The following is a 16,018-nucleotide window of genomic DNA, read 5'->3' as shown; positions in this document are numbered from 1 at the left end:
TCAGTACAATCAACCTCGTACTGTATCGACTTTCCCCTTTATTCTGTTTGATAAGATCCGCGCACAGGCCAGTGGCCCATGAGGTCGGACAGAATAAGGCTTAAAAGGGGATAGGCCTCTCAAAAAAACCAAAAAAACAGTCAAAATAACTTTACTTTCACATTTTAAACCATTTTCCAATAATGTGGGTCTGTCCTATTTCACTACGGGACATTTGGAGAGCCTTTTAATTAAGGATAAATTTGTGTTTTTTTTTTTTTTTTTTTTTTTTTTGGCATAAGTGGCGGTGGTGGTATCTGAGCATTATGGCAAATCAAATGTAAAGAGAACGATAATGGAGAGAAGGATACAATTGCACTTTGAGGAATCCAACTCTTGTTGGTTTATGTTTACTGTAAGCTTATGCATACCTCACTCGAAAATCTGTCACAAAACAAGAGTTTAGAATGGAGTCATTTAATAGTTGATGCAAGGAATTTAATTTAATCTATATGAAATTCCTTTGTGCTATACTTTGTTGAATACAGAATTAGCATCGAAAATAACCCCCGATGTACCATTTTTAGTTTATAGTCCACAAGTTAAAAAGTCTACCACTCTTTGCAGTCAATTAATAGTGCAATAAGCTCTCCTGAAATCAAAATGTTGTTCAGTTATAATGTTAGGAGAAAAAAATGTAATCAAGCGTGTAGATATGAATCGTTGAAACAGTTTTTTTAAAACAGATTAAACTGATCTAGGACGATGGGATGAAGTAAGGAAAAGAGAGTTTTATGGTTTTTGAAAGACGATTGTTTAAGTAATAGTTGTATAGAGAAGTATTTGGTTCTTATTTAATTCAACGCTTCTCTAAGAAGAAGGGTTCATTCGTAAAGCAATTCTAAAAAACTATTCTCTCGAAAAGTAAAAGGTTTTTGGTGTGATACGTCTTGTGCTTCAATTTTATTTTTACTGTATGTCCCAGTCTCATTGAGAATCTCGAGCCGAGCTTTGCTGAAAAAAAAAAACATTTCAACTGACTGTCAAAAAAGTGTTCTTTTGATGTAGAAATGTCAGTCAAGTCAAAACCAAGTGACTTATTCTGATTGTTGATGTTTTATGGAGAGTAGAGGTTATCTAAGATAAATGAAGTGGGGAGGGAAACTAGGTTGGATGATATCGAGGTCAACGACCAGTGTTTTTAGCCTTAAGTTGTTGTTGGCCTAGGCAGTGTAAATATAAAAAATGGTGAAGATAAGTGGAGAAACTGTACAATTTATTAATTGCAATATTTTGAGATACCACAGAATAATCAAAGAGGATTTGTGGGTAAGGAATGGTAAAATTATAAATCCCGAAAATGTATTCTTTGATGAAAAAATACAATCAGATAAAAAGGTTGATTGCCATGGATGTTTGATTGCTCCAGGTTTTATTGATGTACAGATAAATGGTAAGCATTACCTATTTCTTTTAATTGAGATTTTAATCTTGTACCAGATTTATTTAATAATGACAGAGCTTTAACTGTGTGACTCTCTCACACCTGGCTGATTTTAAGTAGTCTTATTTTCCTATGATGTAGACTAATAAGCTTACTACACTCTTTATTTGGCAATTATTTACTTTAGCCACTTCACACTATTTGTCAAAATTTCAACTTTAAATAAGGAATTGTATAGGATATTAGTGTAATAGATATAAAAGGAGGAAAGCCCACATAATAACAGAAATGCCCCTGGCTATCGGGCTTTGGTGGTGTCTCCCCCACACTTCTTGCTAAATAAAAGAAAAATATCCTTGAGATAGTACCTACGTAAATTAAAGCTCAGATAATACAGTACCCGCCCTACCCTAAATTCCTTATCCCTTTCCGAGCCAATGACGTTACTAGACGTCATGCCTAAACTAGCGCTATTTTTATTGTAAAGTACTTGATCAGTAGTGTAATGCAGGTTGCATAGAAGACGTCATTGCCTAATTTTAAATTCAGATTGCACCAATGATCAATAATAATATATAAAAAATGAATGTTTGTGTGTTTGTCCTTTATAGACTCAGAAACTATTGGACCGATCACTATGAAAATTTGTATTTATTTGTATTTTTCTATGTAGAAGGTTTATAGCCTATGCAATGCCCATTGATGTAACTCACCACCAGGCTGTACTGCAAGATATAAAAGTTATCAAAGCGCTTGCACATTATAAACTGCAATTACGACACAGTTACGTATATTAAATAGCCAAACACTATTTGAAGGCAAAGAAATATACGGGCAAAGCTTAAGAGACGCGTGCGAAGCCGCGGGAAACAGCTAGTTCCTTTATAATTTAATTTTTAAATCAGGTTATGAGGATATTACATCCCTTTTCAGTTACTTTGGAGGACATATATTTTTTAGCAACAATATATTCTAAAAGGATTGAAATTTTTATTTCTTGTCTAAGACTTGATGACTTTACTACATGAAAAGAACATTAATAAGAAAACAAGGCAGATGCAGTCTCCAAACTGTTAAAGAAACTAATTTCATATGGCAAGCTGTTTATACAAAATCAAATGTGTGTGTGTGTATTTTGATGGTGAATACTTGTATGTTTTGAGGCAAATGTAATTTTAAGCAATAAAAGTCAAATATATCGATTTTACAACATACATTTTGTATTCAATGTGTCACTCAGAAATCTTAACATTTATAATCTACACATATTCATACTCTTTCTATGTTATCCCTTCTAGTTTGAGCCAGATATATTACCCGCCTCCCAGTTGTTAGCAAGGAATTCCCCCACCGATTAGAAGACTGCAGAAGCTAATTGACGTTCTAACCAAACTTTGAATGCTTTTGGCGTATGAGCTCTCTTCAGAGAATCAGTGAGAGTGTTGATTAGGATAACATCGGCCTTAGAGGAGAAGTTTGTATAAACCACCATCCTGTGTTGTCCAATTCGTAGGTTATCCCTGCCTCTAGTATTGTTAGTGTATATGTCTAGCCCTCATATAAAACTACCTTTATTCATACACTATAGAGTATTTTTGAGTATTATAGATGCAGGGTAAGGTCAACAGCATCAGCTCTCTGAAAGCTGGCTTCCATGACTCTCCAGGATTCACATTTTTAATGACCTGAGCAGCTTTTAACCTTGCGAATGCAGTGTCTGAACAGCCTCCCCAAAGTGGAATCCGGTACTTTGGGATTATACCGACCACACCAGTATGAAGAACACGAAAATATAAATTTATAGAAACAAACATGATAGAACGAAAAAACAACTCTTTAATTACAAAATTACAAACTTACAAGCATTTCCAGGTATTGTGATCGGTATTGTTGTCGCTGTTATCTTATCTTTCTCGAGAATCCCGATTACGGCAGGCCGCGCGGCATCACATGATTTACACGGTACATAATTGCCTTTGCATTACAATTCAATTTATATTTCTAATCAGCCCCTCTAGAATTTGATATTTTACTGATAGGTACTATCTCGAGGCATGTTTTTCTTTCGTCAACATCAGCGCGGGGCCGGAGGCACTCGCATTTTGGGTGGCGGAGTGTGATCAAGAATAAAAACAAGTTTTGAGTGTTTTTTCAATAAAGAGTTTAGTTTTAGTTTGGTAATGTTTATTTTTATTGAATTTTTGTGTTTGGAGAAATGTAGAGCTAAACCACGGAAGTACAACAAAGCGACGCACCAGCTGAATGGGCGGCGAGACTCTGCAATCACGTTATCTACTAGACCGCTCGACTTTGACCTCTGTCTGAGGATGGGGAGGGGTTTGCGATAAGACAATTCCTGTTTTATATTGACGAAATATTGTTCTACGCTAATCTAGTAATCAGTAGAAGCAAAATGTCAAATAACGATTCATGTCTGGGTGTGGTCGGTATAATCCCAAAGTACCTGGAATCCCGTAGGTAAAGTTGATATATATATAAGGCAGAACTTGGAGAGCTTCCTCAAGACAAATATACCCTTAGAAACTTTAGCACAAATACTGTCCACATGGTCGTTTCAAGTCAACCCTATATTCAGGTGAATGCCAAGGAACTTGACTAGTCATCTATCATTACAGTTGGACCACACTTGAGTACAATATGAGTTCTCTGATTGACAATAGATATTAAAGGGATCAATTTAAACACAATTGGAGATTATCGGCTTACCTCTATTGAACTCGTCAATCAGTTAAGAGCAAGATGATTAATCTTTGTTGGTACCATTAAAATTAAAAAGAAATATCAATCTTCATTTTATGTATTCCATGGTGGTACAACTGTACTTCCATATGTCACTAATAAAAACAAGGCTGTTCTTCTGATACCATGTATACACAATGAGATTGATTAAAATCCATAAGCTAAGAAACAGGAAGTTATAGTTTACTATAATAAGAGAAAGGGTGGTTAGTACATACTAGGTATGGAAAGTTATTGTAACCTTTCAGTATACAAAGGTGTATTAGTTTATAATACAAATAATATAAGAAAACTTAAATCACATAAATATATTTAACCCATCAATAGACAGACCTAAAAAAATTCACATCATTAGTCGGGTGTGGAGATTTTTGTCATGTTTGCACATCACAAAGTAACTTTTACTAACAATAAACATAATTTAAAGACTAAACACAAAACTAAACAATATTTTCAAGGTATACAATTAATTGAGAATAATATTTTAAGTTTAGTATGGAGTAGTTTACAAATATATTTCTCTTAAGTTTAAAAAATTATCAGACAATTAATTTACATTCTTTAAAAATGCTTTAGATCTGTAAAACAACTTCACTACAAGGTTCTAAAAAAACAGTACTACTTAAAAGAAAAGAAGTTTTATTCATATTATTGTAGGAATAAACAAGTAGTAGGTATCACTATAAATAAAATAAAGTATTTTTAGCATTATTGGTAAAAAGTCTCAATTTTCTTCATTTATAAGAAGGTAAACTGATCGATTATAACTTACTCACTGTCACCTCGGTTGCTACAGTCTGTACACACAAAGGTGGTTGAAGCAACATGCTCCTTCCATATTACTGGAATTGTTGCTAATGTATCCACTTTTTCTTTTAGAGCAGTAATTACACTTTGGAGGTTTCCATTAGCCGGTTCGACAGACTGTGCTTCTACGTATTCTAGTTATTTCAGCATCGCCAAGACAATTTTTAATTTTCTGTTTGGTAACAATTGAAAATGTTTTGATTAGAACTATTTTGAGTAATTTAATTTTTATAAACTCTGCCTAGTTCCATCAACAAGATTCTTCTTGAATAATCAAAGGTATCATTATTTACCTTTAAAATTATAAAAGCATTGACTGCACCCATGATCAGATTACTGTTAAATATGGTAAACGGCCATCTACAATTATCTGGAGAACACAATATTCAGTATTCAGGTGGTCGATCACATCTTTATCCCCTTTTGTTGTGTTGTAGTATGTTATCTCAGGCTTTATCAATAATACCTTTAAGTGCTCTTATCAATAATACCATTGACATAGAGTGTAGACAGTAACATAAAAGTGTTTTTTGTCTGGTACATAAGATACCATAGAGCAATAATTTGGGGATCTTGAAAAGGCAAATAATGGCGAAAACCTAGATCTTTCAGAAATCTCGAGAAGCTCGTTTGGTATTATTATTTTTTTGAAAAGTTCCACCCGCGGTCAGTTTGTGGTTAGCATAGAGCTCATTGGCAAGGGATATTGAGGTAAAAAATTGCCTATTGTCACATTACAGCCAGTACCATCAATAACTCGAATACAGCATTTTACCACACTTGACACATCATAAGGTATATCAAATGACTATTCTTTGGCCGCTTACTTGGATAAACTTCCATGTATGCCGTGTAGAACGCTTTAGAGTCCACAAATGCATAGATTATTTCATATCGACAGGGTTCACTTTTCATATAAACTAGAACAACCCCCGAATGGTTCCATTATTTCTTCTTTGGTTACCCTTTCACCAGCACAATAACTTTACTGCATCTGCTCACAAATCCTTTGAACATTTCATGGATGGGGACCAAATTATTATGTTTTTTACTTGCAACTCGTGTAGTAGTCTCATCAAATCTCAGTGCCTGTGATAATAAACTAAATTGTCGCTCGGACATAGTGGAAACAAACATTTCAAGTGCTGTGCCATGTGTACACAAAAGCTCATCTAAATGGAAGAGACCACTTTTCTTGAACCTGATTATGTACAGTACATGAAACCTAAAAATGCTGACAGCTTTGTTTCATCTGTCAGCTGGCAGTCTTGGTGATTCCTTCGGTATTTTCTGCTCATTTTAGTAAATTTTTGGTCGGTTAACTTTACTATGTCGCTTACCATTGAATCAGGGAAAAAATCTTCAAACAGTCTATTCATGTTTTGTGAATTTGGGCTGCTTTCATTACACCTGGTAATTTTGTAATGATAGTTTGGAGATGGGTTTTAGTCGCAGTGGAAGTGTGGTACATATTCAAAAATACATCATATTTTACCCCAATATAACACATTGGAGGACACTAAGGAACAGAAAGTTGGTTTTGGCTCATTCTTTGATTAGGTATGGTCCTATAACCAGGCAATATGTGACATCCTCAAATGGTATTTGTATGAACAGGAGCATGTTCACAATCTGTACAAATAGAAATTCGCTAGTAATTGGACGCCCTCGAATAAGATTTAAAGATACACAACACTTGTATTGTCAGCAAATAAATCAATATCATTTTGAGAAGTAGATGGTTCTGATACCAGAGTTCTTTGTATTTATTTTATGGCTACTTGGTTTTTCTGAATCTGAAGAAGACATTTCTGAATATCTGTCATCGTCATCATGTTCACTGGGACTATCAGAGTCACCATTAGTCTCTTGTAGCCAACACACTTCATTTTCTTAGTTTTCATCCATTTTTTATGGCACAATTTAATGAGTAAGGAAACATACTGATAGATCAAAACAGATTGACCGAATAAAATTGTTACTAAAAGAAAATCCTAATCTAATGAAGTGAATGGATTATGGGTTTTTACAGTAATAAACTGTCGGAAGACTATTAAAACCATGATAACTCATGTTATCTCATGTTAATACTTTGATAACTTGTTTTGTTGTGATTGATTGCAGGTGGTTTTGGAGTTGATTTTTCTCACAATACTGATACCGTTGAAAAGGGTTTGCAAAAAGTAGCTAAAGGAATTCTTTCCCACGGTGTGACTTCATTTTGTCCAACCCTAGTAACGTCATTTCCAGAGACATACAGGAAGGTAATGAACATAAACATATTTAAATTAGTGGTGATATATTTAATTAACAAAATTTAGTTTATTGACAAAGTGTCTCTGATATCTGTTGAATCTGCACTTTGAGCATATTACTGCCATCCCGAACTTCACTGATCTGTCCATAGTTCATATGTACTTTTCAATGCTTCATCAGCTTGCTCAACCTTTAGTGCTAACATCTTCGACACATTGCTGCCCTACAATAAGTGCTTTCTGTCTAAAGGTAAAATGTTTAAATTGTGTCTCTTGAATGCTTGAACTCTACCCAAGCCTTTGATTTATGATGGAACACCTTATCTTATATTATACATTCCAGGTTCATCCTTGCCACAATGCTTACTTGACCATTTTTTCATTGTAAGTTACTCAACAATTAGTGCCAAGCAGCATTGTAGCAGTAATCAAACAATTCCTCGGAGCCACTTGCATTTTATTGCAAAAATTTATATCATCCCACCAGAAATGAAGCTTGTATGACGGGAATATTTACTTTCCATCCTTTAGACTGCACTGCTTGCACCCATGTCCAGGATCTCAATGTACATCTCATAAATTTCTAATTACTCCATTCACCTTAAGAAGACACCATTCTGGGTAGTGATACTTTCCTCTATTACATCTCAACTCTAGACTATATATCATGCTTCTAAACAACCTACTGTATTGTTTAAAATAGTATTATTAATCTAAATTTTGGAAGAGTGATTAACAATCTAAAGATTTTAACATGTTTTTAAAATTGTTTTGAACTTTATGTCTTATTTAACATTTTTAAAGGAAACTAATCTAATTTATACTTGTATTGTTAAAAACACAGCAAGTGTATAAATTTTAAATGTCCATGGTTTATTTTCCACAACTATAGGTGATTCCAAAGATAAAAAAAGCTACTGGGGGAACTCACGGAGCAAATGTAATTGGTATACATTTGGAAGGACCTTTTATAAATCCAGAGAAAAGAGGAGCTCACAACCCTGATGCCATCCATAGCCTGGAAAAGGTAATATTTATGATTGAAAAAGTTTATGTATTGCAATATAATACTGATTGTTATTTTTCAAGTATAACTATAAAAAGGGGTATCCAAAAGATAATGTTGGAATAGTGCGGTGGGGGCATGGCTTATTTAAGTATGTAATTTCCATGGTAGGCGTGTGTAGTACAGCTCATTGACAGTTCAGTGCTGCACGTACAACGGTCTAGTTTGTTCTATTAATCTGTTGTAATTGTTTTTCCTAGTGCTGTTTAGCTATTTCTTCATTTCTTAAAATGTTAAGTTTAAGTAAACATCGTACATCTCTGAAATTTTGCTTCCTGCTCAGAAAAAATGCTGCTAAAAGTTTCATTGTTGAAAACGGAAACAAAGATGACTCAAGGAAAAAATAAGTATATAACTAGTTTTCTGGTTTAAAAATGTTGACATGTTGATTGAAGACAAACCTTATTCTGTACAATCTTCAACTGACCAAACAAAAATATTGAGAAAATTCTAAGACTAGCACTCACAAAATGACTACAGAACATTGAAAAATTATTAGAGATAAATGAAGTACTTGAGCTCAGTTCAGCAAATTCAACTGAAAATTCGGGAATGGAAAGGATTGCTGCCAAATTTGTGCTTTGGGTTCTGACAATTTAAAAGAACATGGAGTTGATGGATATCAATCATGCTTTGAAAGCTTGAAACTGATCCAGATTTCCTCTTGAAGATCACTATTGACAAATAAGTCATAGTACTGTGTTTATGATTCTTAATTATAGCAACAATCAAGTTTATGAAAGACATCATTGTCCTCCATTGAAAGAATGCTGTTAAGTCAAATCAAATATCAAAATAATGCTCTTGTACTTTTTATGTAGAGTGAATAATTCATGCGTTCCTTCCACCAGTCAAGACTGTAATCGAACTTTTTATTTGAATGTTTTTACTTAACGTTTTTACATAACAACACACACCAACAAACAACCATCTGTTTGCCAGTTTTTTTACAAAAATGGCATGGTACTACCATCTTATACACCATACCCACCTGATCCAGCTCCTTGTTATTCTTTTTTCCATGTACGAAGAGGAATGTGAAAGGATATTGATAAAGATATTAGAGCTGTTATTCGTGTTTGAAGATGAGTATAAAAATGTTCTAAACAATGGAATCACCAATTGGACAAATGTACCCCAAGTCAGTGTAATGGAGAGTATTTTGAAGGGGATAAGATTTTTTTTGTAAAAAAATATAGCTTCTTTAAAAAACTAATTTTAGTTTCTTTTGGATGCCCCCTCACATACTATACAAATAAAATTAAAGAGATTTTCTCTACTATTAAAAAGTAGGCCAGCTTTAATTTGTGGTTGTGTTAGATACTGAAGGGAATATTGTAGTTATACATCTTAACTATTTATTTGGTTGAACTTTTTTATAATTTAACTGTTTAAATACATTACACACACACTTAAACAATTTTTTGGACAGGGTATGGCTGCTGTAAGGGATGTCTATGGAAGCTTGGATGATGTAAAGATTGTAACCCTAGCTCCGGAGATTCCAGGGGCCATGAACGTTATACCTGCCCTGATTAAGCAAGACATTACAGTTTCCTTGGGTAAGATCTGTTATAACTGTATACTTAGTTAACTGTGCATGCCATGATCACAGATCATTTTGTTGTGATTCATTTCATAATGCTTTCAATGTTAGCAGTCCTAGAATATATTGTTTATTTGAGAACATGCATGAAGTTTCATATACAAGTCATATACAGAATGTTTCCTAGCTTCAAAAAATGTCTTTGATTTTTGTCAACAATTTTTAGGTAAGCAAAAACAAAATTATGCCTCATTGTAAACTATTTTTAATGAACAGTTGCAGTCATGGATATGTTTACATGTACAGTATATTTCATTCATAGAGAATCATTCCTGCATTTGCTTAAAATATTTTCAAGATATGTTCATATGTTTTTAAACCAAGGCCAGAAAAAATCATGATTTTTAAATAACAACAATGACGGTACTTTTTGATAAGCATTTTTAAAACAGAAACCACATACGTGAATAATTAGAAAATAGTAGATTAGTAATAAATTTTATTTACAAGGACAATCCAGAAAGTACATTACGTTTTGATGTAAACAAAAAAGAAACTACAAGAAAAATTGTATACATTTTAAAGGGACACTAAAATACTATTTTTCAACATAGTCACCATATAAATTTAGGCACTTATCATAGTGGTGAATTAGTTTTAAAATTTCTTAGTCATAAAATTCTGCCACCTGAGACCTCAACCTGGTAGTCACCCCATTCTGCAGTTCCATGTCTTCATGAAAGCACTGCCTCGCAAGCCAGGTCTTCATTGCTAGAAGTAGGTGGTAGTCACTGGGTGTAAGGTCCAGACTGTAAGGCGGATGTGGAAACACCTCCCACTTAAAAGCATCCAGGACTTCTCGAGTTCGATTTGTCGTTTGTGGTCAGGGTACCCGTCATGCACAAAATTTATGGCAACCTAACTTCTACGTAACAATTTTGTGGTCCAACAAACTCTGTGAAATTTGAGGAAAACTAAGTGAGAGTTCTGTTATTGTAAATCAGTGGTCTTCTTTAATATTCTCGTTAACTTTAGAGACAATTTCATTGGTTACAATGCTTGGCCGTCTATTTCGTTCGTCATCGTGCACCTTAGTTCGGCCATTTTTAAACCTAATGCACAACTAACTAATGTACTCCACCTTCAGTAATCATATCGTTTCCATAAACTTCACAGAGTTGGTGATAAATCTTGGTTTATTGTGTATAGCCAACAAAAACCCTATTACTGACCGCTTTTTACAGCTTGGAGGATTTTCAATTGCATCACAACATTTTAAACTGCTATTGTAAAACAACAAGGAGCGACAGTAACCTCTCACTAGCATGGCTGGATAGCCACTGAACAGAGAAACGCCCTGACATCAAAATGGCCACGATAGTCCTGCCCGTAGCAGATACAGAGCGAAACATAATCTACTTTCTGGGTAGCCCTTATTACAATGTTGTTTAAAATTATAGTTTAGCTTTTTTATAGTGTTAGTTGGTTATTTACTTATAGACATTTTTAAAAAATTAAAGTGCTCTGTTTTCCATAGTCCAGTGTTTTATTATAAAGAGTAAAAACAGAGATGATGAAATGAAAATATGAAATGAAATGAAAATATCTTTATTCCTTCTGCAATATTACACTTCATGCATCATATAATGGTAGGAATATACTCGACCATCCTACACAGTTTTGATGGCCGGCAATCAAACAATATACACTATTATAGTGTATAAGACACATTGTATATAAGACACAATATATGTATATTGTGTATAAGATTAGTGGACGAAGTAAAAAAATCAAAAGTATGGAACAGTTATACAATAGTGTACAGATTATCCGAAACACTTGTGGTGCTGAGGGTTTTCAAATAATCCATTGTTTTGATAATAGAACATTTCTGAAAAATATTTAGATTTTTGTTCAGGAAAGTGGAACACAAATGTAAAATGTTATTGCACTAGAATACATACTAGAATATTTGTAATGACATACTACAGTACAGTATTACTGTTTATGTACAGTACTGTAAAGACACACTTCACATTGCACATGGGCATCCATTTGGTCATATATTACATTAATATCTGGAAACAAGCAAAACTGGATTGAAAAAAATATTAATGTTGCTGTTAACTTGCGTCATTTGTACTTAAAAAAAGATGAGTAGATCAGCATAGTTCTATACTAACATAGGTTAATTATAAATATCATAGTTTTGAGATGGTTAAGAACTCAGTTAGACAACTATTTTTTGTATTTCTGGATGTCTAGAAAAACTTGCTACTGAGGTTGTTCAAAATCACAGGTTTTTTTTGGGTGGAAAATTTTGCAAGGATTATGACAATATACGAAAACTTCTGAACTTATTCAACTGATTTAACTGTGACATCCTGACATTTTTTATCAAGGCTGCATTATATCTTATGCACTTATTATGAAGTAGTTTTATAACTTAATCATTACACCTTATGAAAGCTCTTTATACAGTGTATTAAGAATTTTGATGATGTCAGTTGTATTTATATATGTCTAAAGCAAATAAGAATCTTGATAATACATATAATAATCTCTAGCCTACGCACAGGCTGCTTGCCCATGTAGGCTAATTTCCATTTAGAATATATGTTAATATGTAATAAATAGTTTACTTAAATTATATAAATAATATTATCCAAATACTATACTTAAAATTAAATTGTTTTATTTGATCGCCACTTAGTAAGTATTGTAAAAGGGTAATTTACTATTTATCAAATGTAAATAAATGTAATGTCTATGTGTATATGTTTTTGGAAATAAAAAATGTTTCTATTTCTATTTCTAATAATAGAAACGTAAAATAAAATGTGAACAAATATGAGATAAGAGAGTATAAAACTATTTCTATAAGTAATTGTCACATGAACTTGTCTCAGGACACTCCACTGCAGACCTGCAGATAGGTGAGGATGCAGCCAGACATGGAGCCTCTCTCATCACTCATCTTTTCAACGCTATGCTGCCGGTATATTTCAGGTGGATTCAATAGCTTTGGTTTAATTGCTTCTTTTAATAATGTATTTCTTTCGTTCAAATCGTACTGTAGTTTAGCAAAATTACGAAAGAGTGTCTTTCATAAGAATAAATTAACTTAGTTTTGTTGTGAATGTTGAGTTCAGCTCCATTTCATTCTCTGCTTGGTGCAGCGTCTGAAATCTAATACTGTTACAGACTTTACTCCTGGAATCTGGAGTCCACGTCTGTCTGAAGAGATATAAAAATGTCTGTAATGAAGAAGCTCAAAACAAACTCTGTATCTTTTAGACATCAAACACACCTAGACTATAACATTTTTGATCCAGACTATGTGGACTCCAGATTCCAGGAGTCAATTTTGTCAGATTTCAGATGCTGCAAAGCAGAAGGTAAAATGGAGTTGAACTAAACATTTGCAATGAATCAACTCTTCCCATCATAGCCACGTCACTATTGTTATTGGAGAGTTAAGACAAGAATAATTTTTATGTTAAATGAAAAAAATTATTAGAGGTGATTTCTTTACCTGCCTTATTAGATGAAAAGCTAAAGGTTTGTCATTCTGTTACTTCCCACATTATTCAAAAACACCATTTTAAATGTTTGGTTTGGTACAGATTCTTACAGTGTAACTAGCTGGAGTACAACAAATGTAGATAATTCCATTTGGTGCTTGTTTAAGTTTCAAACCATGTTTCTGTTTTTGTACAATAAATAAATGTTTCTATGCAATGTTATAGAATAAAATGTTATATTTTAAAGATAGTCTATTAAAAAATTAAACTTTTTTAAAATATGATGAAGGTTTATCGAACAATATTTCAACCTAATTTGAGAACAGACGAGAATACACTATTGTCATTTAATAAAAAAAATTTGTTGTTTTATTCAACAAGATCAAACATTTTTTATTTCTAAAACATTAGCTAACAAAAGTTTGTAGACAATAAACAATAGACAATAGACAATCTTTCTTTATTTACACAATCATAGAGATCGGTATTGGCGTCAAAACAATGTTACATAAAAATGAAGTTCTATCTTGCGAGTGTTATCTTTAAGTCTTCCTCCATGAATTCCTTTTCGTTATAGAAGGGATAATCTTCAAGCCATCGAAGGAGTTTTCCCTTGAAGGTCTTTCCCGTGTCTTGTTTGATGTGGTCTGGTAGGTTGTTGAAATACTGTGCTCCCCTGAAGGTTGGCTTTCTTTCAGAATAGCTCAGGTGATGTGCTGGAAGTGAGAAATCTGAGGTATTTCTGGTATTATATTGGTGATAATCTCCAAGTTTTGGCTTGTTTGATGAGATTACTAGTAGAATTACCTCGTTTATGTAAAATGCTGGTACTGTAAGTATTTTGTGCTCCTGGAATGCTCTTCGACAGCTGCTTTGAAATCCAAGGCCTGTTACGCATCTTGTTGTTTTCTTCTGCTGCAAGAAAACTCTTTCCATGTTGGAGCTAGTAGTTCCACCCCATGCTGCTATGCCATATCTAACATTTGCCTCAAAAAGAGCAAAGTAGGCAATTCTTGCTGCAGATGTTCCGCACATTTCTTTTATCCTTCTTATGACATAGGTGCCCGATGCAAGTCTCTTGCACAGCACATCAACATGAGCCTTCCAATTGAGGTTCATGTCAAGATTAAAACCTAAATATTTTAAATTATCTTGTACTTTTAAGTCAGGTATCCCATTCTGTGTGTTTCCTCTTGCGCTATACGTCATCTGTACAGTTTTACTTTCATTCAAAGCTAGGTTGTTTGTCCTACAGTACTGTTTTGCTGAGTTGAGGATAGTTCGTGTATCTATTTCAAGTTGATTTTTATTTTTGTTAGCTAATGTTAGAACAGTATCATCTGCATACATTATTGTTTGGCAGAGGTTGGTCAGGTGCTGAGGTAGGTCGTTTGTAAGCAAGAGGAAAAGGACAGGTCCAAGCACTGTCTCTTGTGGTACTCCTCTATTCACCTGAAGTGGGGTTGAGTGAACCTTGGTAGTTGTTCCGTTTAGGTTGTGTTTTAGTTCCACTAACTGCTGTCTTCCACTGAGGAAGGTCCTGAACCAGTTAGCTGATGCTCCTTTGATTCCCAGTTGGTGTAGTTTTTCTAGGAGCAATGAGTGGTCTATGCAGTCGAATGCTTTACTAAAATCAAGGAACAAGCTGGTAACAGTTTTTCCACTTTCAATTTGGTCAATGATATACTCAACTAACTGTACGATGGCTGTTGTGGTAGATCGGCCCTTCAGGAATCCATGGTGGTTTTCAGTCAACAGATTGTTATTGCTTAAGTAATTAAGAAGTCTTGTTAGGATAACGTTTTCAATTATTATGGAAAATGTTGGAATAAGTGATATGGGACGATAGCTGGTTGCTTCTGTGGTTGGGCCATTTTTATACTTAGGATAAATTTTTGAAATTTTCAGTTTGTCTGGGAAGATGCCTTCTTGTAGTGACTTATTAATGATGTGTGTGAAGGAGACAATGATTTCCTCTTTACAGCTTTTTATGAGTTTTGAGGATATATCATCCAGACCTGCTGATGTTTTTTGCTTCATACTACCTATAATGGCAAGTACTTCTTTCTGTGTTGATGGTGTGAAAAGGAGCTGGGTTTTTGTTGAGAGGTTGTGCTGTGATTATTTTGCAAGTTTTGAGGTGTTCTGTTTAAGTGTTTCATCAACAATATTGGCAAAGAAGTAATTGAGATGGTTGGCAACTTTAGTGGGATTTTCTGTGAATTTCCCATCTATATTGAGAGCAAATTTGTTGCTAGATATCGTGTTAGCTGCTCTTTCTTTGATAATTACTTCCCAAAGTGCTTTTGATTTGTTGCTTTTGATGTATGTTAGAATGTTAGGATTAAAGTATTATATTGATAAACTATACAGAAAGAAACTGAAAATATGTACCATTTAAACCATTCAATTATTGATCTATTTATGAAAATATCTTTATTGTAATTTTGTGGTTTGTTTAATTTTGTATTCAAGATTTTCAAGATTTATTTATGTCATTAAACTGTAACAAGCAAGAGACAATGTCAATATAGTAAGTCAATCTGTTTCAGTACAGTATCATTGTACCTAGAACACCAATTAATATAGTTGCATAACAATGCCTACATGTCATAACTATTTACATACATGGTTGAT

The 16,018-nt window shown here is 33.6% G+C and overlaps 1 protein-coding gene across 1 annotated transcript; it reads left to right on the top strand.

The window, feature by feature from the left end:
- The first annotated feature begins 1,019 nt into the window (after positions 1–1,019).
- LOC124357642 (N-acetylglucosamine-6-phosphate deacetylase) lies at positions 1,020–12,894 on the top strand. The gene is made up of 5 exons (XM_046809617.1): positions 1,020–1,432; positions 7,115–7,254; positions 8,138–8,272; positions 9,744–9,873; positions 12,767–12,894. Exons 1-5 carry the CDS (start codon positions 1,225–1,227, stop codon positions 12,877–12,879), a joined length of 726 nt encoding a protein of 241 aa, XP_046665573.1. The 5' UTR covers positions 1,020–1,224; the 3' UTR covers positions 12,880–12,894.
- The last annotated feature ends 3,124 nt before the right edge of the window (positions 12,895–16,018 follow it).

The sequence above is a fragment of the Homalodisca vitripennis genome, chromosome 3 (assembly GCF_021130785.1).
Source record: "Homalodisca vitripennis isolate AUS2020 chromosome 3, UT_GWSS_2.1, whole genome shotgun sequence".
NCBI lineage: Eukaryota > Metazoa > Arthropoda > Insecta > Hemiptera > Cicadellidae > Homalodisca > Homalodisca vitripennis.
This window is presented reverse-complemented; position numbering and strand designations above follow the sequence as displayed.

What these genes read in the sequence shown, in the direction of transcription:
- LOC124357642 (XM_046809617.1), top strand. Translation starts at nt 1,225, where the DNA reads ATGGTGAAGATAAGTGGAGAAACTGTACAATTTATTAATTGCAATATT. An exon ending in TATTGATGTACAGATAAATG is followed by an intron (nt 1,433 to 7,114) that starts GTAAGCATTACC and finishes GATTGATTGCAG; the next exon opens with GTGGTTTTGGAGTTGATTTT. An exon ending in AGACATTACAGTTTCCTTGG is followed by an intron (nt 9,874 to 12,766) that starts GTAAGATCTGTT and finishes AACTTGTCTCAG; the next exon opens with GACACTCCACTGCAGACCTG.